A 27,923-nucleotide genomic window follows, 5' to 3' on the forward strand; every position below is an offset into this window, starting at 1 on the left:
AGCAGCCCGCACCACAATCCCTCACTCCAATCCACTGCCTCAATATACAAATCATAGAATTATAAAATGGTCTGGGTTGGAAGGGACCCTAAAGATTAAACCTTAATGGTTTGTTACCTCCTTATCTCAAGGAATAATTTCAGTGGTGGTGTGCACTACAGAGAGTTCACTCATCTGCGAGTACAATTCTGTTAGTTACACCTGCAGGACAAGACACAGACTCAAACCAAGCTAGGAGCACAGTAACTTTATACAGCACAGGACTATGAGTATAATTACATTGCACTGCTCCTGTCTGCATCTCCTGAATGTTTCAACAGTTCGAGAAGACTCAGTGGACCAGATTTTCTCACTGGAGAAGGGGCACAATAGGTAAATCTTCTAAAAGCCTGGCTATCACTTAGTAACTAACAGAAAAACATCAGAGGAAGACCTTTCCAAGATATTATGCACAACACTGACAAGAGAGGAAAACCTATTCTCTTCATCCCAGTGTTTTATGAGAACAGTAATGTACGGAACAAAGAAAAAATCTGAACTCAAACTATATACATCGTGCTTACTGCCTGAAGGCAAGCTCCAATCACAGGCCACTAATATAAAGAAAATCTGCTATGTACATGCCTTACTGATGTTACCAAAATCTGGAGAGCCTAACAGTAATCCTTACTTTATCAAAATAAAAACTACAGCTATAAATCCACAAAGGATTTTTCACATGTCCACACAAAGCCTACAAAATTCTAGTTTAGTTAAGATACTGCCAACTGCAAATATCTTAAACTGCTGAATAAACAAAAGAGATTATATCTGTACAAGGTTTAGCTTAAACACACTGAACAATCCTGTAAACTGTACGAAAGGTAAAAACAACTGGCTACACAGTGTCTGATGTGGCAAACTTCTAACCAGGCTACTTCAGCTGCCTCTAATGCCAATGATTCTTTTTGGTTTTACCGAATTACTTGGTGTACAGTGGCCAGAGGATGAAAAGCCTCAGATAATCCCATTCAGCAAGGGAAATCCGCAAAGAGGCAACCAAAAGGCATGAAATGTAAATGTGAAGAAAAATCATTTTGAATAGTACGCAGAGGTGCCAAGGCACCACCCAAACTCTCTGGACAGTGTCACTCTTGCACTGCAGTGGGCAAAAACGGCTCCTGCACAAATATCCCATGCAAACTCTCTGTGGAGATTTTCCCTTCACCTGAGAGGGTTGGGCAGAGGGAGAACCAGAGAGGAAACTCCCCATTAAACAAAGCTACCTGTGTCCCAACGGTATCAGCACAATCAGGGAGGCGGCCGCTTACCTCAGGAACCACTTTTGCCCTTTTCTGTTTATACAAACCCGCTCTCTCTGGGGAGCCCTGCCAGGCACAGCCACGGGGATGGCACAGGACAAGATGGGATGGGTTGGGATGAGATGGCACAGGACAGAACAGCAGAGGATGAGACAACATGGGACAAGACGAGATGGGAGGAGATGGGACAGGTTGGGATGAGATGGCATGGGATGAGACAGCATCGGACGGCACAGGTCGGGATGAGATGGCAAGGTCTTACGAGGAGCGGCTGAGACACCTGGGGTTGTTTAGCCTGGAGAAGAGGAGGCTGAGGGGAGACCTCATTGCTCTCTACAACTACCTGAAAGGAGGTTGTAGAGAGGAGGGAGCTGGCCTCTTCTCCCAAGTGACAGGGGACAGGACAAGAGGGAATAGCCTCAAGCTCTGCCAGGGGAGGTTTAGGCTGGACATTAGGAAAAAATTCTTCACAGAAAGGGTCACTGGGCACTGGCACAGGCTGCCCAGGGAGGGGGTTGAGTCACCTTCCCTGGAGGGGTTTAAGGGACGGGTGGACGAGGTGCTAAGGGGCATGGTTTAGTGTTTGATAGGAATGGTTGGACTCGATGATCCAGTGGGTCTCTTCCAACCTGGTTATTCTGTGATTCTATGAAAATGGGACGGGACGGGACAAGAAGGGACGAGACGGGACAAGAAGGGACGGGAAGGGACAACACAAGACGGGACGGGACAACACAAGACGGGACGGGACAACACAAGACGGGACGGGACAACACAAGAAGGGACGGGACGGGACAACACAAGAAGGGACGGGAAGGGAAAAGACAAGAAGGGACGGGACGCCGCCCGTCCCCACCCCCATCGCCCCCCTTCCCGCCCGTCCCTCACCTCCCCCGCTCCCCGCCGCCGCCTCACCTCCATGGCTCCCCCGAGCTCTTCCGTGCCGCGCGGGGTCAAGGGACGGCGCCGCCGCTTCCTGTTCCGGGTCGGGCCGGGAGGGGCGGGATCCGGTGGGTGCGGGTTCGAGTCCCGCGGGGCGCTGGAGCCGCTCCAGCAGAGCGGGGCCCGCCTCCTTCCCTCAGCTCCCGGCGGGGTTTTCTGGTTTAGGACACAGCGTCCCTCATGAGTTTTATTCCAACCGCCGCGATAGTTTGTTGTTTGTTTAGTTGTTTTTTTTCTCCTTCCAAACACGTTATTTTATGTGCTCGAGAGCTTTATCCTTTCCATCCTCTCTAAAAACACCTTGCTCAGGTAGATTTCATCACAGAGTGAAAGGTCTTCGTTTGACTTAAAATGGTGACATGTAAATAGTGAGATGAAATGTCAGCAGCAGTGTGTTAAAAAACAAGATTAACGACTAAGGTAAACGAGAATGACCCTTCTGGGCACCCAGGGTCGTTGAGATTGACCACTTGGATATGGGTGGGATTGATTTCATCCCCCCTGGATCTGCAATGAGGTTCCAGGAATGAGGTGTCCTTGTCGCTTCTTGGCTCTGAAAACACCTCTTTGTATATAAGTTCTCTGAAATCACCGTTGGGCAGAAGCATCCTGAGGACGGTGAATCCCAGGTCTTCCCCAGTGCTGTATAAAGTGTACCTGCCTTAATAGTTGTGTTAAACTGTTAAGAGTAAATTTCTTTGTTTCAGACTCTGATGGCACTAATGCTGGATCTGCTTTTCTTCGGAAATGGGTTTACAGACATGACCTAAACTGGGCTGGGGGTTTGAGCCATGCAGAGAGTGCTTTTGCCAAAAGGTTCCCTTTTGTTTTCAGCTGTAGGGTTTCTAACCTTTATCTAATCTCCCGTGGGAAAGCAGCTATTGCATATTTCTCCAGCTATGCTGAAGTGGCAGGAATTTTTTAGCAATCTGGGCGGGCACAGGGATACTGGACACCCTTCTGTGCGCAGGCAGGTGCAGATGCAGGCTCAGAGTGTGCAGTGGTGGGGGGCGGGGGGAAGAATCTTAAACACACCATAATATAGAAAATTTAAACAGAGGCTGCTGTAAGAAGAGGCTGTTGTGTGATTACGAAACCATAGTTTAGAGATAGCCACCCACACTGAAGGAATAACGCAACACAGATCTGTAGTGGCAGAGCAGCAGGAGAAGGCCTTTCCTTAGGAGAAGACTACCTCAGTTGCTGTTGAATTCCTTTGGTGTGTGCATAGATAGGAATATGTTTGCATTGCTAGAAAATAAGTATTTAATGCAGAACTAAAGTTGCCTGGTGATATTGTGTTGCCTAGGATAATCCAGAACAGAGCAAAGCTAGAGCTCTTTAAAAAGAAAGGAGGGGAGGAGGATACAACTCTTCAGTTGTTTAGTCATGTATAGTGTAATTTTTCTGCCTGTTAAGGCTGGCAGAATCCCCTAATAATTCTACATTCTTTTTTAGCTACATTGAGTTTTAGGGGAGATAACGGAATAAGCTGAGACATCTTGATTTCAATACAAGTATATATGGGGGAACCAGTCACTTTGGTAACATGGAAAGGACTTTTGCATTCAGTGTTGGGCAAGTGAAAACCTAGTTTTAGATGGAATCTTATGGGTAGCAGTGCAGATTTGTAGGAATCATTCATAAAATTTTGCAGATAGAGTGTTTCTGCAGAGTAGATTTACACACGTGAAAGCTTAGGCATGTGCTCAAATTATTACATGCCTGCAGAGCTGCATTGTTTAAACCTGTTTATTCCATCAGTGGCAAACACATTTTGTAACACGTTATCTTAGGCTTAAATAGTTTACCTTTATGGTGGTTTATGGCATGCTTAGTGAGTTACTGTGGCTCCGCTAACCTTTCATGACTTGTTGAAACAAAGGAAGCTCAGTTACATAGCTGAGGGACTCATGGTTTTTTTCCAGAATAGCTCATGTAAAACAGAAAGCCTTTTTAGCGAAGAGAAGGCTATAGACTGTATCTTATAATGCCAAATAACTTGTCCTTGGAATGTTCCTGAATATTTTTGTGAGGACAGAACGTAATTTTCTATCTTTTGGAGTGTTACTCAAAGATATCAGAGCTCAGGCTTGTGTTGCCAACTATTTCTTGGCTTTCAACTCTTTCTGTATTTGTGAACTTGAGGTTGCACCTTGATTCAAGCTCAGGTAAGGTATTGAGAGATATCCTTTTCCCTCAGTCTCCTCTTTCCCCCTAGGAACCTACTTCTCACCCATGTGCGTGAATAGTGAAGCAGGGCTGACAAATTTCCTTCTCCCTTCCTAAAATTCGTCTTCCAGTCCATGCATCAGACATTTTTCTCTTTGCTGTTGTCTATACTCGTCTATTCAATTTCCATAAACTGTCCAAAACAGCTTTCACTGCTTTGCTTCTGATTTTGATTTGATTTGCTCTGTTCTTCCACTTCTGTTAGACAAATATACGTCAAGGCTATAGTTACAAAAAACATTAAGAAAAAACGACAAAGGTTAACAACAGCTATTTTACTAAAAAGAATCTCAAATTCCTTCCAGCAGTTGGGTTGAGATCATAAAGAAAGAATGTGACAGAAGAAAATCAAGGTTAGAAAAACTAGCTGGCAGGAAACTCTTGCCTAGATTTTTATTTTGTTGCATGCTTGCTTCGTACATTGTAATTTTAAAAGCCTGATTTATCCTTAAGTTGTTGTTTTCACAAAATTCTTCAAAGGAGCTGAGCAAAGTGTTGACTGACTGACAGCAGCTGAGGGCTGGGGTTTGAGTCAGGCAGAGAGTACTTTTGCCAAACATCCACAAAAACGGATTGCTAGATCTAGCTTGGATTCTAAAAAGAACCACAACTTCCAAGACAGTTGAATTACATACGTGGATTTTAGAGCACTTCAGATTCTGAGTAGGCTTAGGAAAGGAGGATCTGTTCAACTTTATAGCAAAATAGATATTGCATAATGTCTGGCCTTTTAACCTTTAATTAGTAAGAACTGTAAAATTCTCTTAATACAATTTTGTTGTCTTTCTCTGAACAATCTGATGCTGGTTGCTGTTCAGTATCAGATACTAGACTAAATGGAGCAACAATCTGTTTTTCTATGGTATTTCGATTTTTTTCCTTTAATAACAGTTCAGTTATATTTAATAATAACGGTTTTCAAAGTAGAAAAAAAGAATTTATCATCTGTGCAAAAGGCAAGTATAATCTCTCAAAATAGAGCTGCTTGCTTTCTTTGGTTGACTTTAATTAGACCTTTTGCTGAGGTTGGCAAATTGCTATTACACATTTGTTTTCTGTGTTATAAACGTGAAAAATATAAACTGAAAAATATACAGTTCTTTTATTTACTATGGTATGGCACTAGAATCAAATACAAGCCAGAAAGAAAACCAAATCTTTATATATGGTTGTTTTTTGTTGTTTTTTTTTTTAAATTGTGGGCATTCTGCTCACTTTCTCATAATCTAAAACTGAGCTTTCTTTTTTTTGTGCTGTACTCAAGGTTTTGTAAAGTTAAATAAGAGCTTTATGTGAGTTAACACTAAAACCATTCCCAATGTATGGGATATTAGCTTAAAATCCCCCACACTTAAAGGATAGTCTAATTTAAAGGTTCTTTCTATTTTTCATTCTCTTGGCAGAACCAAGATTCTTAAGATTAAAAAATTGCAACTTAAATTATTATTTAAATTGCTTAGTCATTAAAACAACCAAAAAACTTGGTGGTAATGTTGTAATTGATTCATGACTGGGTAGGGACCAACAAAGAAGTTTAAAACTGAGAGGTTTATTAAAAAACCCTCATTTTTAAATGCATGGACCAAGAATCTTTTAAAAAGACATCTTATTTTACTTTCATGTAATTGGGTCTTTAATATTTAAAAGGTTACTTGAAGTACTTTCCAGTTTGAATATTTTTGCATGTCTTATTAGAAGTAAATCATCCCTACAGGGTTTTTTTGTGGCTCTTATTTGAAGGCCTTGCTGCTTCTTTGATGGGCTTACGTTTTCATAGTTGTATGGTTTTTACACTTTTTTTTTTTGCACTAAAATCTTAATAATATATTTTTTATACATGCACTTTGGAGAATACTGAGTTTTTTATTATGAAAGCGCTGAGCAAACATCTGAGATACTTGGGTTGATCCCAGAGCATATTATTATTGCTGTTACAGCTGCTGTTGCTGTTCATTTGCTGGCAGGTCATCCAGAAGGAGCAGGTGATGAGGCAACACTAAATATGTCACTTTAAACTGTACGGCTATAAAATTTATCCAAATGTATTGTTTTCAGAAAGTTTCTGCATGATGGGTTACTAACATGCTTAATTACATTTAAAATACATACCCTAATACTGCTGCAATTGTTTTGAATCTGTCAATTAGCTTAAATTAACATGGTTTTAGGACTTTCTGTTCTAAAGTTCAAAAGAAAATGCAAAGAAATTATATCAGCAGTTGTGCGGTTTGTCTGCCACAGCTCTAACATTGCATTAATTTTTCTTGACCGGACCAGGACCACCAAGCTGTACCTAGGATGACACGGAAAAAACAGGGTCTCGGTGTCCAGACAGCTCTCTCATGGAGCACAGTAAAATTCACTTGAGTTAAAGTAAAGGGGAAACTCCTCTCCGCATCCTTTTCCCATCTGTAACCTGAAAGGGCATTGTGCTTTTAGAGAAGGCATCTTTCATCATAAAATGCTAAATAGTTTGCTGTTACATTCACGGTTATTTCTGGATTCTGCTAACAATTGTTCAGCCAGTTCACCTCTCTGAAATAACTATGCCTGGTTTTTTTAGGGAAGTGACACAAAGAAAAGGACGAGGTCAGGAAGTAGGTTGGGGGTTGCCTGTAGGTGACTGCTCATGAATTGCAGGATATTCTTTGACCTTCAGGTTGTGCATGGAAGTTTTTTTAGCTTCAAAAATAGCAGTCCTTTAGAATTTCTCAATCCTATTTGCCGTTGTTTCATATTTATTTTTAAAAATGACACAGATTTTAAAATTATCTGATTGATGTAGTTAGATCAACTTTTGAAAAATGGCCAATTTGTCAAGAACAGAATTATTCTCATGTGCATGGCAAAATGTTTTGATTACCATGCTTTAAAACATGCCTCTTTTTATTATTATAGACATGGTACAAAATTTATGTGGCTTTCCTAATCAGATGATAATGTGAATCTTGAAATAGTTTGAATAAGTATAGCAGATTACTATTAGTCTTTTTTAGCCTACCTCACATTCTATCATATGAGGAACTCCAAGGCATTTTTACGAAAGTAAATATTGATTCCCATTACTCAAGCAAGGAATAATATATTTCTGATACAAAGAGGTAACTTTCTCAAAGCTTCTTGGAGGATTATTATTTCTGGTTTTGAAGAATTTTCAAGCTCCCAGGAGTTTAGAACCTGCCTTGACCCGTAGGAATATTCTGAATTAACTTTTTATAGCCGTCAATTTCAATGGAACTGTTCTGGTTTTAAATAGATGCAGATGAACATAAGATGATCCTGAATGTAAAATACTTCTGCAGCTTCCATGTCCATAGTGTAATTTATAGGAATCAAAGTCCCAAATACATATACTATTATGTTGAATCACTGGATGTTCTGCAGTCAGTTTGAGGTGGAGTCGAGATGTATTCCCAAGGTAGTTAAGTAACCGTTATTTCCTCTGCACTGACTGTTCTAAATCATACGAAATTTTTTTAATGTTCCCATGATAAACCACATAAGATATTTTCTTACATCTGAGAGCAAGCAGACTCTCTACCTTGCCTTACTTTGGGAATAATTTAAAGAAAGATTTCTTTATCCTATTCAGGAATAAAAAAAGGGGGGAAGTAAAACAAGAGAAGTTCTTTTTCCAAGGGCAAAACTTAATTTTAGGTTAGGAATGCTGATAAGCAAAACCATCAGCTTTTGGAAGAAACCTCTTTCTCTCATAGTTTGAAAAATATAGAGACTTTTTTTTTAATGGAAGATTTTGAAGAGAGAGAAAGTATTTTAAACAAAAAGCCTTTGATACCTGTTTCTTCAAGATTTCACATACTATTATTGGAACTGTAGTAGTTCTTTGGATCAGAGTGTAGTCTCTTTCTTTCATGGCCCAGCAGTAAAACCAGAAGTCTCTTCCACATTGCTGGGTGGTCTGTGATCAGAAGTGATCAGAATTCAGTTTCTGGTTTGCACCCAAGCTACATACAATTAATGTAATTCCCTTTGCCTAGTTTCTCATCTTGAAATGGAGAAATGGCTGTTCCTTTCTCCACAAGCTCCTTTCTCTTCCCTTGAAAAGAAGGAAGCCTGCTTAAATAGCCTTTACAAGAAATGCTGCAGTTGTAGTCTCTCCATATATGTAAATTCCGTATTCAAGTTCATGCTAAGTGCTGAATTTGGAGCACGTAGACTTCCTGAAAAAAAAAATTGCAAAGTAACAGGGATTTAAATTAACCTTTATGTGTCTTGATACAGCTTAAGGAGTAGAACTACAATGAACAAATAAATATTGTGGGGGTAGCTGCCTATGATCCCACTTTCAGCTTACTAGAGATACTGCTGGTTTTGCTTTCATTGAAGGCAATGGGAGAGTCAATATTGATGTAATATTAGACTTTAACTAACAAGGACATTTTCAGAGCTTCTTATAATTTTGTTTATATCACAAGCAGCATGTTGATTGGGATTTATCAGCTCCCATTTCATTAGAGAGGCTGAAGGCTAGGTAGGGTTTAGAAGCAAAATTATGTTCTCTACCCTAAGAGTGATCAGAGGAGAGGGCAAATGCAGAGCAACAGACAGAAACGTGCACTGATTCTCCCTGTCTCACATGCATTTCTATGGATAAATAACTTAAATCCATGTCACCAGGCACCTTTACAAAATACGTATACATCTACTAAGCAGAAAAACAATCTGACAAATGTAGCTGACTATAAAAAGTAACTTTAAAAATACAAATGAATATGTGCTGAAAACACTGACCATAGCTTCTCAGAACATCCATAGCTGACTGAGTTTGATTTGGATTTGATTTGCACCAGCTTTGCACTGATAATTCAGGAGGCATTCTCCATTGCAAGGAGCTACTGTCCAATTTAAAACCCTTGCATCTCCACAATTCCACATGTATGTAGATGTTTGTCTTAGTTAAGATTTTGAGTAGTCATGCTGCGAAGCGGCAACTTTGCTTGGTCTCCCTTGAGTCCTGTATAGGCACCCTGCCTATTACCCTGGATTTCAGGGAGCTGTCCTTCATTTTGCACTGACCTTCAGTTTTGCTCCATGTCTTTTGCAGGGGATTAGAATTTCTTTTCAATTTCCCTTTTTGCAGTTTGTTAAAGACTAGATCTGTCACAGTAAGCACAGCAGCCGAGAGCAATAGTATAGCTGCAGAACAGTGAGGGACTGAAGCTTGTAATCATCTCCTCCCTGCTGGTCTTGGTTTGTACATTGTTGTTCATCATGGCAGGCTTCAACAACTTAGCTGTTAATAGATGAATACAGAATGTGAAACTTAAATACCTCTTGGGTCACTGAGCCTTGTTCATTGTATGTAGCATGATAATATCCTGTTTGAACTGTGGGTTTGGGATTTTAATCAAGAGACCTATTGCATAAAAAAAACCACATGACTGAATCTCCAGAGTTTATACTTGAAATGGAAAAGAAGATCTCAGTTCTTTGAAAAAAAAATAGGTGTAGGCAGCTATGCTGGTGACTTAGATCCTGAGTTGATGGAGGCAGCTAAAATCCTGAAGAGGTGTGGCTCAGGTTCATCTCTGTGCTTTGGGTTTCTTTGAACCTGGGCTGGTTAGGCTTTGGGCAGGTTTTGAGACATCTGACTCAACCCATAGGTTGTAAGTTAGATGCGTAACAGTAAATCCTGTCTTCCCTTTCGAGGGCTTCTCTCCTAAGTCTCTAAGTGACGCTAGTTCCTGGTAATTTGTGTCGGGTGAAAAAGTGCAAATTGGTTAATCCCTATAGCAACACTAAAGATTGTGAAATAGGCAGTGAAGCAGCTATCGTTCGCATAGCCTTATTTTTGTTTCTGTAATCTCTATAGATCTCTCTGAAATGATTTTTCCAAACACTAGCATTCCTTTGTGTGGGAGGGTGACAGCATTTCGGCTAAAATGGAAAAATACTGTTTTCAAGTTGGCTATTTTTTAAGTTTTTTTAGTACTCAATGATATATCAGAAGATTTGTTGTTAAGACAAAAAGTCTGAATTTCTACTGCTATTGGAGTGGCAGATGCAGTCTCCTAATGCCATATGAATACAGAATTTGAATAGCTGTGGTCTGAAAGTATGTAGAAAATAATTCCTTCTTATTTTTGGAAAATGAGGGGAAAAGTAAGTATAAAAGCAACATCTCTGGTGAAAAAAAGGCTATTCCTGGTAGTATTTTCTTCAGGCATCATTCTTCATAATAAAAAAATATTTTTATTTCTCTTCCTTGTAAATTTTTTCTCTAATGTTCATGATTTAATAGAATGTAACACACTGCTCACTTTGTAGGAGTTAAATGAAGTGCTGTTTTTAAGCTCATGCTCAAATTTGTATGCATATTCATATACATATACACACATGCACATGTAGCAATTAATTCCTATACTTGTGTGCTTTGACCTGACTAAAGTAATAGATGAAGGGGTTTGCCTTCTGCAGAATTAATAAATTTCTTCACATTATACATGAAAACCTTCGTATTTCTAGTATCAGCATAGAAAGAGGATGTGAACCTGCCTAATTGAGCCAAACCTTCCTTCACCGGGTGGTGTGGTTTAAATGTGTCGCTGGAGAATTTTGTCATAGTTGGTGACTATGGTATATTGTGGGCAGTTCAACCACAAGTAAACATTAACAGCTTTACCAAAAGGACAGGCATGAATAGTCATTAGTTTTACAGGAAGGGAGGAAATTACCCTTTTCCTGATTGTCAGGTAGTTAAAATCTGTCTTTCCAGAGTGGATTTTAATCAATGAAGTGTTAATTCAAACAGTGAGAACAAAGGAACAGTGCAGTGTTTTTTTTAAAGAACAGAGCTGTAAATAGCTGAATCCTCCAAAGGTAAGTAATTTATTGCTTGTGTTGTTTAGCAGAGAAAAACTAAATATCTTTTGTTTGGCCTGATTTGCAAATTCATGGTTGGTACGACTTAATTTAATTAGTTGAGTTTGGTCTGGCGTTTCCACTAATTTCTGAGATTATCTGCAGTGGGAAATAATTATCAGAACTATCAGGCAATTATTGGTAATCCAGGTAAAGTAAAACTACTTCTGTTGTGTTTATTGCTTTGTATAATTTGTGCTTTGGTTAATAGTGGTAAAGTATTTCTGAAGGTTCTCCCCCTGTATCTTTTTTCCCCCCATACTTCTCCTGTCTTTGTTTTGCCTTATAGAGTTTTTAAAAAACCACAAAGAATGAAAAATGCTTTTAATACTAATCTGCTTTTCAACAGACTTAGTTTTTTCACTGCTGGACAACCCAGTATCTATTATTTGTATGAAAATGCTCTCGTTTGTTCTTTTTCCATCTGGTATAAAATCATATTTCTCTGTTCTGCAAGTCCCACATGCACTGTATGTTCATGAATGCGTGTCCCTCTTCAGTCTAGCTCTGGCATATTGCCATGCTCAGTGCAGAGGGAAAGCATGAAGACTTCATTAACTTACTCATTTGAAAAGGCAAAATAAAATACAACTCCCAAGCAGAGAAAGGAAAAGACAAGAAAGCAAACAAGGTGGGTTGGGCTTTTTTTCACTAATTTTCTTTCAAGTATATATCTTGCACAAAATTATCTGAAAAGATCACACTCATAAAATGATGTCAATGGTTAATGGGTTGCATAAACGTGTATATTAAAAAGCTGTATAATTTTGGACTAGACATTCAAGTTTTACTGTGTCTGAGCATAGAAGGAACTAAAATAAGGAAAGGTTTATAGCCCAAGCTTACATTCCTTAGGGACTTAAAGTTCCCACTGTGTGTAATCAAAACTGTAGAAGAATAAAATGCTGTACTTAGCTCTGAACGGAAAACAAGTACAACAAAAGCTTTTCAGTTGAAATTCAGTTTTGTCTGTAAAATTCTGTTCTCCTTTTTTTTTTTCTCCCAGATACATTACATATGCTGGTTATGCTATGCAAACTGGGTGATTGCTCACCAGAGCAAAAGTGCCTTTCAACTGAAAAGAATCAAATATAGGTAGGACAGATAGGTAGAGAGACACATTCTTTTATATTCAGTGGGAATCTCATTTGCTATGAAAATTTGTTTCCAGAAAATGTCTTCTGAGTCCTTAGCAGTTGTGATTTCATGTTTAGTACAGTGGTAGGAAGGTTGAGGAAAATTGCTGTGTCAGGTTTAATACTCCCTTGCCTCTGAAGGATGAAGGAGCTGAACTATCATTCCCAATACAAGTTAGAGCAGTCCTAAGCCTGCTTTAGTTTATGGTGAAGGAAGCAGCCCCTTAAGGACAATTTCCCACTGCCCCAAAACTGCTAGAATCCATTGCAGTCTCCAGAATGCTCCCTGCACTGAGAAGGTGAAGAGCATTTGGCAAATGTGTGATTCTACATACCTTGCTGAGGCTTTTTTTCTTTTACTGTAGAACATTTGTGAGGGATATTTACCTAGTAATTTCCTCTTTTGTCCTACTGAAATAGTACTGAGCAAGCCTGTGAATTAGCTGCCTTACAATAACTGGATTTGGCAAAGTACCTACACAGACTCACGTGCCATTACAAGCAAAAAAACCTCGACTGACCTGCTGTTTAACAGTGCCTATATTTACCCTATCCCAATATTTACAAAGAAGAGAACTGCTATTAAAAGAGCTTTTATCAGTGAAGGTTCAACAATTGGTTACCTAGAGAAAACAGGAAACCTTTAAAATGCAGTAAATGAACAAATACGTAAGTTCATGAGGTTCTTGAGTCTTTCCATACTCTTTCCTCAAGCAACACCCCTGTTCATCTCCTAGGTCATGTATTCACAGGAATCATAATCTCCTGTCCTTTCCTCATGATCCAGGGACTGTGTCCCCCACTGTAGCATCATCTTCATCCTCCTTTCATTCATAGCTTTTCCCCACTATATACAAGCTGTCAGCATTTTAAGTTATATTGGCAGAACAGGAAGAACTGTTATAGAGGGAAACCAAAGTAGGGTATTTTTGCTGGAAGGAGGTTTTGGTTCCTGTTAAGGGAATCTATGGTCTGTGAACTGTATGAGATGCTTAAGACTTTGCTTAGCTGAAATTCCAGTTTTGCTGCTTCTCATTAAGCCCTTCCCTTCTGTGCCTTTTTTGTTTCTTTCTTTCTTTATAACTCTCACTGGAATCAATAGAGCTAGTAACGTGAAAATTTGAAATTTACTAGATTCAATCTGCGTTAAACGTTTTACATGTTTTGCATTAATGACAGAGGAGTACTGCTGTTAGATTATTGCTTCCAGTAGAAGATTCAGGTTTTGGTAGAGGCAGACTGGCAGACGCTCTGCTGATTTAAAAGGTATTATGAGTGCAGTACCATCAAAGTCACGTGAAGCTATGGTATGAAGTTACTAGTAGAATAATATTTCCATTTTACTGACTGAGAAACTAAGCTACATGGAGATCATGAGACTTGGCTACAAAAACTCAGCAGGCCCTTTACAGAACTGGGAATCAAGCCAAGTCTCCTAAAATCCAGTTTGAATTTTTGACCAGTGTTACACTGACTGACAGAGAGAGGCACTGATTAGTGATGTTTTGAGGAACTCATTTCTCTCTTACATGCAAAAGGAGATTAATCTACTTATCATAAATACAAAATGAATGTATCTCACCATACGGTTACAAAATTATGCTTTCAATGAGACTTTTAAAGCATCTTTCTGCCCATTCAATATTATTTTCTATAAACCAGAGTGCTTACAAAGAAATACTGTTCAACCTCTTCTCTGCATAACAAAAAGCAACCTACAACTGTAAGGTCTCTTTCCATTCATCAGCCACCACATCTGTTGCTTGGACGCTGACCAAAATGATTCATTCACATGTCTAACATTTATTTTTGGTGAAATACTGGGATTATACAGAAAGCCAATATTAAAAAACTGGGTCTAGAAAACCAAGGGAAGTTAGAAACAACTTCCTCAGCTGAAAACAAACACGGCGTTATATCATTCTGCAGCTTTATTAGAAGGCAGGCAGCAGCCAAGTGAAGCAGCTGGAGTCACACTGAAGTCACTCTGAACTCTGCAGATCACTTCGGTCTTCCTTCTGCTACAGAGCTCACGTCCCTGATTTACAGTGTGTTTCATTTCAAAAAAACGAGGTAGGTGAATCTCTTGGTTATATTTTAAATCTTTCTTTCTCTCCCTTTTAAATAATGTGTTTCTACAACTACAACGCTTGCAGGCAAATCATGTAAGTCAGGGCAGCACATACTGGCTGAAAGAGACTCTTGGAAGAAAGTATATGATACTCCTTTGTTTCAGAGATTATTTTGAACGACCCCTGCAGCAAGAAAAGATATGAAAGTAGGTATGAATTCAATTCATAATGACTTTTGAATGTGTTTATACACATTTCAAGGGTTCTTTTATCCTGTCAGAGAATGAAAAGTGATTTTGAATTGAATCTGTCCCTCCTACCTTGTGTGTTGGTTTTATTTTTTTTATTTGCTTAGGAAGAGTGTGCCTCCTATAGCAACAGTAATTCCCAGAATTTTTAGAAATAAGTCCATCAGTTCTGATCTGAACAGATTCTAGAACAGAAAATCATTTCAGTTTAAGTAACAGATTAACAAAATAATCCTGAAGAATTACAGTCATGCAGAATGCTTCACATGCTTCTGTGATCTGAGCTGGAAGGTGTGTGTGTGTGTTCCCTAACCATCGTGGAATAAGATACAATGTGGATTTAGCTGTCATTAAGTGCATGGGGTCATGTTTCCTAGGAGGTGACAAGAAGATTTGCAGCCTTATATACAACCACACAATGAGACAGTGCTTGATTCCACCTCCTATTCAGACCTACTGATAAGTATGTCATTGTCACTGGTCATCCTTCTCAATGTGATCTTGGAAAGCCAAACAATATCCCAGACCTGGTTTTTGTAGATTTGCAGAAGATGTACAGATTGTCTATGAATTAAATTAAATTTGCTTTCTAGCTGAATAAAATTGTATTACTGAATAATTTTAAATGTTTATTAATTCCTAGTTGGGAGTGAATAAGTGTATGTTAGGGTAAAGGAATGTCAGAAACTGATTCAGAATTAAGTTGCGTATGACAGTTTACTCTTACTAGCAACATATTATTGGTTTGCCTCAACTGAACTAGAAAATGCAAATATTTTGATAACCCAGTTCATTTTTTTAATGTCACCACAGCTTCTGCCCAAATTTGAAACATTATCAGCTACTTATGTCAGGCAGAAGGATAGAGGTTTTACTAAATTTACTTTAATCCTAGGGATTTTATATGTGCTATAGAGTCCATTTTTATTGCATTTAGAATCTCTTTGAATGTGGCATAGTGGAAGTTATTTGACTCTGGAGAAGGAATTCACAGTTTGGATTTTCTAATTGCCTTTATGGAGAGGGATCATAAGGATTCCTAGGCAGGATCTGACCACAGATTTTTACTGCATTGATGGGGACAGAGGAAAACTGTTGAGACAGTAATGCAATTTGTATGTACCATACATCATAGATTATGAATTTCCTTCTCTGCTGACAACCTAATGAGCAACATCTAACACTATTAGATTTGTGTTTATTTCTGATACATTTGTTCAAGAGGAAAATTTTTATCTGTTTCCTGATAAAGTCAGTTGCCCTAATAAATTTTCTTCTCATGCTTTTTAGAGGACTCTTGAAGTTTGTGATCTTTTCTTAGATATTAACTTTTTATTAATAACACCACTGTTCCAAGCACTAAGCAGCTAGTTTTGTAGTTTGCTGAATGGTCTTGTTATTTGCTTATTTATTCATTTTGTCTTACGGAATGTGCCAGCAGTTCAGCTCTTTCTTACTGTGGTGGCTGGTTTTCTGGCTAATTTTCAGTCATTATTTCTGATAATGGTTTGATTGGTGTTCATTCTGTCTGAAACTAGCAGTTTCACAACAGTGCAGGGCTCTGTTGTTGATGGCTTTGCAAAAGAGATCTGAGTGGGAGGAACATTTTCTCATGTTATCAGAAGAAGGGATTGCTGTGACCGGAGTGGTGGTGTGCAAAGGGCAGCCAGTTTCAAGAGGGAAGATACAACCATGCACAACTCTCCCCCTCCTGCTGCTGCTTCTATAATATGCCTCAGGCTCCTGAGACAAAAAGAAAAATCATATGTCCTCAAGAGAAGCATATGGTACTTCTAGGAGAGCCCAGCTAATTCTGTGTTCTTTGTGTCTTCAGTATGTTCCAGAGGTTGAGGGCTTGGAGACAGGAGCAAAAAGTCCATGGCTGCTCTTTTCCAGAGAGAATTTTTGCTGGCTTATTGCAGGTCTCTTACACCCGGCCCACAATTTACTGCATTACAATTCTTCAGATGAACTGAACAGACCTGCTGCAGATATAATACCTTCTCATTAGTGAACCCAAAGGGAAACAAACAAAACTTGTTGCTACAAGGCAGGTTTGTTTGCAAGGGTTATCTGCTAAAGGGCAGCATTCTAGAAGTCTCCAGCCCTTGCGAGGGACAGTAGCTAGCAAAGAGTTTGCAGCTTTCTCCTATTTCTCTTCCCCAACCCAAGCTCTCTTGTCCCTTTTTGATACTTCTCAAAGGATGACTTTCAAGAATCACAAGGCACAAGTGTGAAGAACCAGTACCTTTACGTTTTATCCACAAAAGATATTTGCCTCTTCCTTCTTTTGGCAAGGTCTTAATTCTGCCTCCAACTCCTTGAGTCTGTTTCTTCTGTTTAATTGTAAACATGCCAGGAGTTGTCTCTAATTATGTGCTTATAGTGCCTAGCTCCAGCTAGGCTTTGATCTGAAAGGTTAGGGCCTTTGGGTACTTTCCCAACGTAAAATACTTGTCTCTTTCAGCAAGTGTGAGCCTGGCACAGTTTTATTCTCTTTTAAAGCCTTCTAGATGAGAGAGAGAAAATGGTGAATAGTAAGTCTTGTACCATCAATGTAATATCACTTTCTACACTCACATTTCTTCTTTGTAGTGATCTTCTTTTAACGAGCTCAGCCCCACATCATTTTAATGAGATGTTTGGGAATGTTAAGAACCATTGTCCATTTAAAAAAACTGAGAAATGTGTCGTCAAGGTCCTAAACTCTTAACTGAGGGTGTTGTGTCATAACTGGTGGAGTCAAGTTCAACATGACATAGAAGTGATTTGTTAAGGTAATGTGGGAAGCCTGTAAAACCAGTATTTCCAAGCTCCTAGTTTAACACCTTAATCATAGGTGCCAGCTATGCTTATCAGTGCTAGGGAGTGTTCCCAATGCCATTTTAGGGAGATACATAAATATCCAGCCCCCCTGAAATTGCGTCAACAATATAAAATTTTCAGTTTTGCAGGAATACAGGTACTGCTTATCTTAGACGTGAACTTCAAGTAAATAAAAGAATTAGTTTTGTATGAGTGGGAATATTAGGGGAACACTTACACAGAAATAGACACCCTTAATCTACTGGACACAATGATCCTAGTATATTAACTGTGAGTACAAAATAAAGCATCTTATCTTACCTTATTGGCTGGAACATTCTGGTTATATACTAGGACTATTTTGGAAACAGATGTTCTGATATACCCATGCAACAGTATGTGTCAAGAGTGATATAACCATAACAATTTTGCAATTGCGCTAAAAGAAACTGCTGACATAAATTTAATGAGCAGTAGAATAAACCTAGAAGAACAGAGATCAATTTAAAGGGTAGTACATAACCAAGCATGCCAGTAAAAGTGACTGGGAAATTAATATGTGAAGTAGGATATAAGAAGCCATATTTGAGGAATAAGTTGTGTTGCTAATTTTCTCTGGGGCTAGCTCTTTATTCTTGTTAAAAGAACTGTAAGTGTAACAGATTGTAAGCTATTTTCTCCCTGCTATTTGATAGGGATTTTGTATCTTGCTGGAGAGGGTTGTTTCATTTTTTCTGTAATGACCTATTGTTACTCTGTAGTAACCTGAGAATGGCTGTTGTCTGATGTGTTCAATTTGCCTTAATCTGTCTGCTGGGACAACAGTTGATAGTCTTAAAAGAATCTCTGTGTTCACTCTTTATTCTCTGCTGTCACTTTGCTGTGTCCAGTTAGGAGGAAGTGGTGGTTAAAGCATATATCTGCTGAAGGGGTACAGCCATGTAAAAAACATGCTTAGAGCTGGATAATCATGTAATGATCATATGAAAGCTGATCTTCTTTCATCACAACTGTATGGAACAGTTGCAAAGTAAAAATTCCATATAATTTTTTGCATGAAAACCATAAGAAGCTGTGCTTGGTTAGAAATACAAGTATTCATTATCTTATAAGTCCAGTCGCTGTGAAGCTGAGGCACTTCAAAAATATTAAATCAGGTATTTCCATAACTCTAGTTATGTAATTATTATGGTGGCTTATAGCCAAAGAAAATTCTATGGTGTTTGTGGAGGAAGAGAGAACTCGTGAAACTTCCCTGGAACAATGCTTCATTAGCGTGCATATCTTACATGCTGCAGACACAGCAGATAAATAGTGTATCTGCTGGGCTTCATCATCTGAGAGGTGTGCTTAATAGTTCTGAGGTATGTCCTGGGCCTGCAGAGACAGATCATAGAATCATAGAATCACCAGGTTGGAAGAGACCCACCGGATCATCGAGTCCAACCATTCCTATCAAACACTAAACCATGCCCCTTACGACAAGCAAGTGGTAAAGATCCAGGTTCTTTCTCTTCAGTGTGGAGAAAACAGATCAGAATCTGCAAGGGCTGCCCAGGTAGGTGCTGGCTTTCTCCAACACAGTGGGCATAGTGGCACAGGGGAGAGCCTCCCTTCAGGAAGGGGAAGGTCTCCCGGAGGTGAAGCTGTGGTTTTTCCACTCCATCATGAGTGAGAGCACAGTGTTAAGTTCAAGAAAGGAGGATAGGACTGTGGTCAATCCACTAGGCAGGGACTCTAGGTTTAGCACTTGGTTTGATCAGAGACTTCCTGTAGGTCATTCTCAGCCTTCTCATTCAAGTTCACTTTCACTAGGGGTTGTGAATACTGAGGTGTTATGACCGGTTATGTAAATATTTCAGCAGTGCTGACACATACAATATAAAACTATATTTTAATCTCAAGTGGCACTGCTTAAGTAAACTTCTGTTTTTACCTACTTGTAAGAATATATTTTTTTACCAGAATGGGGCCACTTTTAAGTGTTTCACAGATCTGACCTGTCATTTTCTAACACACTCAGACACATGGTGTGAACTTTTGGGGTTGTCCTATGCAGGGACAGGAGTTGGACTCGATGATCCTTTTGGGTACCTTCCAACTCAGGACATTTTATGATTCTATATTTGTGGTCACATGATAGATTTGCAGTGATTGCGTCAACTCCTTGGGTTCAAAAGGAATATTAAAAAATATATTTCTGCATTTAACTGTATAAGTGTAAGGGAATAAGAACAGAGGCCAAACACTAACTACAGTTACCAGGTGTACCCCATCCTCCTGACACATCCTGAGGATATCTGAGTGGTTTTGTCTTCCTTGGGGGTGGAAGCCGTGTTTCTTGGGATCAGCATGAAAATATATCACTTTTGATGATACGCAGTTGCTGGTTGCAGACATTTATGAGTTACCTGATTGTGGAAATGGTGCACTGCTCGGTTGCAGCAGTTGTCTGGATGATTTGTTGTATTCAGGCCACATTAGTGTAGATACTTTTCCTGCTAGAGCAGCACTATTTAGATATAAAGTTGGTTTTTCCATTTGTTGTTTAACATTTCTGCGGCAGCAAAAGGGCTGGTCTGAGATCACTGCTTTACCAGTATGAACCGAGTCTGCTCTGTAAGAGCTTGTTAATCCCACACTAACACTTAGTTTGTGTAAAATGTTATGAGGCTATTATCTGGTCAGATGACTTCAATACCACAGATGAAGTGGTGTGTTATGACTAATAAGGTCATGTTTGGCCTTGCTCAAAGAAAGTTGGTTTGGGCATATATTTTAGGAGATGTCTAGCTAGTACATTGCGTATACATTGGTAGCACTTCTTTGCTGAAAGACGTAATGGAGAATGATGGTTGTTTGTGTTCTTGTCTTATCTGCTAGAACAAGTACATCTATATTGTGGCTCAAAAAGGTTTCCAGGCACATATTGTATCTATTATGACCCATTCTCTTTGAATCAGGATGGCTTGCAAAGTCATTTTGTTACCGTATGTCTAATGACCATTAAAAGAACAGTCAAGAGACAGGCGTTAGTGGATGTGTCTTTGAAACAGAAAACATACACACAAGCCTTGATTGCCCTTTTGTGTACACTAGCTTAAAATCCTCGTTTCCAAGTAGCTTTTTCTGCAGGGACAGCTTTACACTTAAATTATAGCATAACTATGATTTAATTTTGTATTATGGGTGTATCAAGCACTTTCTGCTATAGGAATGTTTCTACACGGAGGCAAGCGGTCTTCTTGGCTTTGTTCTCTTAAGCGAGAAATATGAGTCTATGGTAGTTTGTAATCTAATCAGTATTCCTTATGAGTTTTAGAATCTTATGTCTTTGTGAAATACTTGCTAGAAGTACGTATATACCTCTAACAAACTTGCTCACACTTCTGTGTGTTGAACTTTACAGATAAACCACTGGGTGAACTTCATGCTTCTCTTCTGAAGACCATTAAATTAAAAACATAGCACCTCAAAAGTTCCAAGAAGTTTTTTTGAGAGCTCTCAAATGAATTCAATATCCAAATTTGCTCACAATTTGACAAGCAGGTTTTAGGTGACCTTTTGAGAGTAGCTTTCCAACATTTGACCCTTACAAATGACAAAAGTTAAAGTGAATCAATCAAATAAGCTCTCCTTCAGCCATAGATCATACACATAGAATGTGATATGCTCAGAATTATTCATATAAACACTGAAAGGTGGGTTTTTGCAATATATTCCCTCTATAGAGTTAACTGTTGAGACAGCCAACTCCACAAACCATAATTTCCCTGTTAAGTCAGGACCAGCTATTGTGACCACTGAAATCAATTTAGCTGGCCAGAGGCTCTGAGCCGTTTTTATCAGACTGAGCAAATAGATTCGGGACTACCACTCAAATATTTGTGTTAACCTTTAACTAACATAGACAATGAATAATCTCTTCCCTTGGACTTCTCTGCAAGTTTGAAAATAGTGAGGACCAAATGTGAAAGAGGGGTTGTCTGGGCTGTAGCACAAACATGCAGCATAAACTACCACTTAATTAGAGTTGGACCCTAGCTTGGGTGGTGCCCAGAGAACTTTGAACCCCCAGGAAAACTTTGCATCAAGTGAAGTGAGTGGAAATTGCAACTGTTTTGTTTGTTTTCTCCTATTTTAGGCTTAAAACACAACATAATTTCATCCCAAAGCCCTTGGACTGACCTCAGGGCTGAGGCGTGGAGAGGTCAAATGACATTCCCCTGGTTAAGCAGGATGCATGTGGCATAGACATGAATAGAGTCCAAAGTACTGGTCCCATGTCATAACCTTAAGGCCATTATTAGTGTGACAAAAGCTGTTCTATTTCAAGCAGATCAAATCATTTGTCTGAGTTGTCATTATGGCTCAACTTTATGAAATACTGTAATGATGGCAGAGAAAATGAGCTCAAGGTACTTGTTGCAAAAAGCTATGAATATGTCGATTGAGATCCAGTTCTGTAATTCCCTGCTGAAATTCAGAGAAAGACAGTTCATGTAGCACATGATGTAGTCTCTTTCCAGCAGTTCTGTGGCTTTATATTTTAGAAATATTTCATAACGATCTGTACTTCTTAGTAATTCTGTTTTCTGTCACAGGATCTAATCGGTACCAGCCTGTGGTACTCCTATGAATTCGTTTAGTAATTAACTTCTGTTCTACGGAAGGGGGCAGGAAATGAAACCTCCCGGTCAAACATTCTGAAAATTCTGAAAAGGCATTTATTTGCTTAAAATTAAGCAACTATATTCATAATTAAGGAACTGAATCAAGGAGGCTCAGTTTTCAGAGCTGCTCATGACCTCAGCAGACAGGAACAGACTCAAGTCAAACAACTGTGGAGCGTACACTTTACATAGGCTCTTTACTATTAAAAAAAAAAAAGACAGGATGAACTCTAAACTTGGCTATATTCATCCATATGCAATACAACACTGTTCTGTAACCTGTGGCTGCCCCCAAATCCTATTGCCAGGCCTCTAACCACACTTTCCTGTTTATTGAAAAGAATTTTCCTCTCTCTGTCTCCTTTTTGCAAGCCCAGAACAGCAGGGACTGAGAAGGTGAACTGCACCAAACCTCCCTTACCCCTGTTACTAGTTGGCCTGAAAGCCAAGTGGAAGCTAATTGTTTTCTCTACCAAGCCTCTGTTTGCAGACAGCTCATGAGAGTCTTTCCAGCCTGGAAATTAGGACATTTGTCAAAGATCTTAGAGGAAATCAGAGACAGAATAAGGAACAGAATTAGTATTCTTCACTTTCAAGACTTAAACTTGAACTGCAAGAGAGTTCTGACTCTGGAAGTTATTAATAAATAAGATACAAACATACATATTTGAGACTATGTGTGTTTCAAGAACACAAAGAGACATCCGTGAAGAATGATGGTTAATGGTTTTCACAGAAGGAAAAATCTGGGTCCTTATGGATGTAAACCAGCATAACCCTGCTGAAAATCCCCTACTGCTTATCTTTTTCAGTGCAGGGCTTCATACTGTGAGTGCTGTTATAGAAATACCTCGTATACGTGAATGTCAGATGCAAGGTTACTGGGTTGTTTAATTGCATAAATTTGTTTTGAAGGCGTAGTTCTGCATATAGGCAAAGACGCTTAAGAATTCAGTTATTACCCTAACTGTCCTCTGAAACTGTCCAGATATAATGCTGTTCCAGATGTTAGTGGTAGTGCTCCTTGTTTATATTACTTCTCAGCAGCTGTTAAGCCATTTGAAAAAAATGACTCAGATGGGTGGTACTGGTATTTGATGCAGAATCTACCCCCAAGGGGCATGTAATTACATAAATGCAGCACAATAAGTATCATTTTATCAGGACAGCAAACCAAATAACATTCCTTTAGCCTGATGTAAATTATGAAGGGCAAATGTTATCATAGCCTCTTGACAGAACAGGCTGTATTAACACTCACTACATTTTTTTATAATCAAAAGATATGCAATTACAGATATTTCCCCCTCTCTGTCCCTCTACAAATGAGAAATCTGATCCTACTAATGTGTGTGCCTATGTGTAGCTTCAGTCGCGTGAATAATCCTTTCAAAATAAGCAAACTACTTTTTTTGGAGGAAAGGTATGAACATGAATACAACCTTGCTGATGTGGCTCTGCAGGCAGTGTGCTCTGGAGACTCTGCTCCTGTTGTCCTTAGCTTGCTAAAACTAATGGAATTAAAGGAATGCATGGCCGGATTGCAAAACACAGGCTAAATTTCAGTTTCTGAATTGAGCTAGTGCTCCAAAGCGTACCAGTGAGCTCATCCAGAGTATGGCTAATGGGCTGGTTGTATGCTGCTCTCAGGAAGAGGTTTTTTGTGCAGCAGGGTCCAGCTAGGCAACATAACTTTAAGTGATAACAGAATTTAGCAAAATGTTTGTTCTGACCATGGTGGATGCTTTTATCAGACTGTGGCCATCTGTGTCTTTGACTGTACTGTAGAAATGAACATGTAATTTTTCCTGTGCAAAAGTTATGCTCAAACACATAACTTTTCCTGTTTTCCCATCCATTTCTTTTTTTCTGGGTTTTTCTTTTGGTTTATATTTCATATACACACTTCTCTTCCTCCCACACTCTTCCTTTGGAGTTCTAGAAGAGAATTCCTATGTGAACAATCATGTTCTATTTCTAAGTTCCAGAAGCTTTCTTAAAAAAATAAAAAGAGAAAATGAGACACATATTTACGTATTTCTACCTATAGCTCTTACAGAGCTGGGAGGCTTTAGTTTCTTTCACCTACTACCTGTTTCTCAGCTCACTAGTAGAAGAATATCACAATTGTATGTGATATCCCTGAAATATATTCTGTATCTTTCCTTCTTTACTTCCTTTGCTGTGTTAAGGAAATCAAAGACGTTGAATGTGTCTGAAAATCAGCAGTCCTTGATAACAAAGATAGATACATGCTTGAGAGCAATAAACCCAGGAACTTACAGCTGCCGGAGAAATCACTGTCTATGATTTTATTAACTATAATTTGAAGGGTGGTGTGGTAATTTTATAAAAAATGGTTTCCTGACATTTTAACTGCACTTTTTTTTTGCCTACAGAGATACCTAGTGCTTCTCTGATAGATACAATCCATAAAACTTGCTTCAAATAGGAACAGACCAGGAAAATACAAAACCCAACTAGAAAATAATAGAAAAATTGCACTTCAGTAAAAATTCACAGCTGCTCTCCCAGAAACATATCAATGATGCTGTGTGTTCAGTGCTCTCAGTTAAGAAATAAATGCAAGGAAAACAAGTTCTTGAAGATTCCGAGTGTTGTCTTGATTCTATGATTTCTTAAAATGCCCGTGACCAAAAAGTGATAGATATGTGAAACTAAGTCCATGGTTTGGGTCTTTTTAAAACCAAGAACTTAAAAAGGAATTGTAGGTTACTCTTTGCAGTGCAGTGAAACATTTCTCTGTTGACTGATCTATTTCTTTTCTTCCCCAGAAAGCAGCTGTGCAAAATGACATTTGAAGATTTTGAGAACTACTCTTATTTCTATGACCTGTCTGAGGAAGATGAATCACCCCAGTCCTCCCTCAGCATTGCCCATATGATTTCCCTTTCCTTTTACAGTGTGGCATTTCTGCTGGGAGTGCCAGGTAATGCCATTGTCATCTGGTTTATGGGCTTTAAGTGGGATAAATCTGTTTCTACACTCTGGTTCCTCAATCTGGCCATTGCAGATTTCATTTTTGTTCTCTTCCTGCCCCTCTACATTACATACGTAGCAATGGGCTTCCACTGGCCTTTTGGGAAGTGGCTCTGCAAAATGAACTCATTCATTGCACTACTTAATATGTTTGCCAGCGTTTTCTTCCTGACATTCATCAGCCTTGACCGCTACATCCGCCTAGTCCACCCAGTCTTTTCCTACAAGTATCGGACTGTAAGGAACACCCTGATTCTCAGTGGGATCATTTGGATGTCAGCTGCAATTATCGGTGGCCCTGCTTTATACTTCAGAGACACAGCTACAGTTCTCAACAATGTCACCATTTGCTACAACAACTTCCACGTGCATGACAGAGAACTTATTTTGCTGACACATCATATTCTCATTTGGGTGAGGCTTGCATTTGGTTACCTCTTTCCTCTAGTGACCATGGTCATTTGCTACTCATTGCTCATTGTCAAAGTGAAGAGGAGGACTGTACTGACTTCCAGCAGGCTTTTCTGGACCATCATTGCTGTAGTTGTAGCTTTTTTTGTCTGCTGGACACCATATCACATATTCAGCATTGTGGAGCTATCTGCTCACCACAATGAAAACTTGCATGACTTACTGCAGGATGGCATTCCCCTCTCCACTGGTCTTGGTTTCATCAACAGTTGCCTCAATCCAATCCTTTACGTTCTGATTAGCAAAAAATTCCAGGCCCAGGTGAAGACAACAGTCTCTGAAGTGCTGAAATTGGCACTGTGGGAGGTGAGTCGCTCAGGAACTGTCAGCGAGCAGCTGTGGAGCTCGGAGAACACCCATGCGCCTGTGCGCTATTGTGAAACTGCTCAGTGACTGCTCTTGTTGCCATCCCTCTCCAAAATAGCTAACAGGAGATTTGGAGATGTTCTTGACTTCACATCTGCCAGTTAGATGTGCATCGTTGCATATACAGTTTCATGTAAACAGCTGGCTTAATTGCACTTGCTGCTTTTCTTGAAAGGTTTTTAAAGGACACATCGTTTGGGTGTGGTGCACTTGCAATGCACACACGGCCAGAGCTGAAAGTGCTCAGCATCAGTAGGGTTCCTCTAACTGTGTTTTTGATCAGGAACGTTGCTGTAATCCTGTTGTTTTGTTGCAGTTTCATGCCCCATTGATATCAGAAGAGCACATAATAAAAATATTCCTCCTTGCCATCACTGAGAACACTATTGATCTGGGCGTTCTCATCCAAGAGGTCATGGGCATGCATTAAAGGGTCACGAGTCTCCTGATTGTCTAGTATTACATTAAATAGGAATCACTTGGCTGCAATCTCAGCTAAGTGAAGCTGTTGGTGGCTCCACTCTGCAGTTGGAGAAGAATCCCAAGACCGAGAAAATGGAATCGCTGCCCTCACTTGTCCAAAAGTATAGAAATAAAAACCTGTTTTCTCCAAGTGCTCTTGATCTTGAACTCAAAACTAAGACAGGAGTTCCTGTGTCTTCTGATCACTTGTGCTTTTAGCACAATTTGAGTTTCATATAGGTGTCAGGCTCATTTGAGATGTGCAAAGAATTAGTGAAAATGTTTATTACAGAAGCTGAGATTAAAGGCCTCCTGCCACACTTGTTCCTTTTCTGTGTTTAAACTTCCAGGCTTAAAGAGGTTTACAGCTATTGGTTTCTCTTTATTGCTCTGTCAAACAAAGGTAAAAAAATAATGTAATTTTGTTTGCCTTGATGCCAGTCTTCTAAAAATGGGCAGAGTGAATTAAACAATATTCTGTTACAAGTCTGTAGCCAGATTTGGACTCCTTTGCCAAATGAGAGGCAAGACAGAACATCCCAGAAATAGAGTGCACTCCCTTAAGAAAGAAGAAATAGTCCAAACTATGCTGGTTTCTGTTCCAACATGCTGCTTGCTGTAGAATCACACATACACTAACTGGAGTAGATCAATTTGTGATTCAATACCCCTTAACCAAAAGGTTGACTGTGGGATAAAACTCCAGTAAAAGTAAAACCATGAAGCTTTGGTTAAATTTGAACCCTTTTTTTCCCTGTTATTGACCTGGATGCATAGACTAAAACTGCCTTTCAGATAATCTACCTAGTTTCTATGGCCTGCCAACACACATAAGTAGCCTTTATACTGTAAATAAGGCCTTACATGTAAATATATTTGCTTTTGTATAATACATATATGTATGCATGCATAGGCACATCCAGTATCGCTAGCTACATGGATACAAACAGTGGGAATGTGGTCTGTAACTGCTTCTTGGGGCTCTGGTTTCAGAGCGTGGGAGAGTCAGACAAGATCAGTAGAATTTCAATGTATTTAGCTTTGGGCTGGAACGTTGGTACGCAGCGCTCTTTCCTTTGAGTCATCTGCGGCCTGGTACATAGTGACTCATCATAATATTTTGGCATCGTGCTGCTGAATGTGTCTAAATCAAACATTTTGCAGTTTTTGTTCACATGTTCCCTGACATCTTTCTAAGAATGGTGTATTAGTACTACTCTCCTGACTGTGCTCCAAGTGAAGTAATAAAATGTTGCTGTTTCCAAAGAGTGGGTTCATTTGCTTTTCTCAGTGGCAACACGCAGCGACTGTCCGTTCTTAGAACACCTCCTTC

General features: G+C 39.3%; 1 protein-coding gene across 8 annotated transcripts; it reads left to right on the forward strand.

Annotated features, from left to right (window-relative positions):
- The first annotated feature begins 4,230 nt into the window (after window positions 1-4,230).
- Window positions 4,231-27,858, forward strand: CMKLR2 (chemerin chemokine-like receptor 2). Of its 8 annotated transcripts, none has more exons than XM_069860922.1 (2): window positions 4,231-4,414; window positions 25,087-27,858. In XM_069860922.1, the coding sequence occupies exon 2, from the start codon at window positions 25,103-25,105 to the stop codon at window positions 26,153-26,155; it is 1,053 nt and encodes a 350-aa protein (XP_069717023.1). In that variant the 5' UTR covers window positions 4,231-4,414; window positions 25,087-25,102; the 3' UTR covers window positions 26,156-27,858. The 8 variants fall into 8 exon arrangements, with proteins under 8 accessions (XP_069717023.1, XP_069717024.1, XP_069717021.1 ...); XM_069860923.1 differs by lacking the exon at window positions 4,231-4,414 and adding an exon at window positions 4,807-4,828; XM_069860920.1 differs by lacking the exon at window positions 4,231-4,414 and adding an exon at window positions 5,062-5,138.
- Window positions 27,859-27,923: the final 65 nt, after the last annotated feature.

Source organism: Phaenicophaeus curvirostris, chromosome 7 (assembly GCF_032191515.1).
Source record: "Phaenicophaeus curvirostris isolate KB17595 chromosome 7, BPBGC_Pcur_1.0, whole genome shotgun sequence".
Lineage (NCBI taxonomy): Eukaryota > Metazoa > Chordata > Aves > Cuculiformes > Cuculidae > Phaenicophaeus > Phaenicophaeus curvirostris.

Coding starts and splice junctions, on each gene's coding strand:
- CMKLR2 (XM_069860922.1), top strand. CDS start 25,103: ATGACATTTGAAGATTTTGAGAACTACTCTTATTTCTATGACCTGTCT.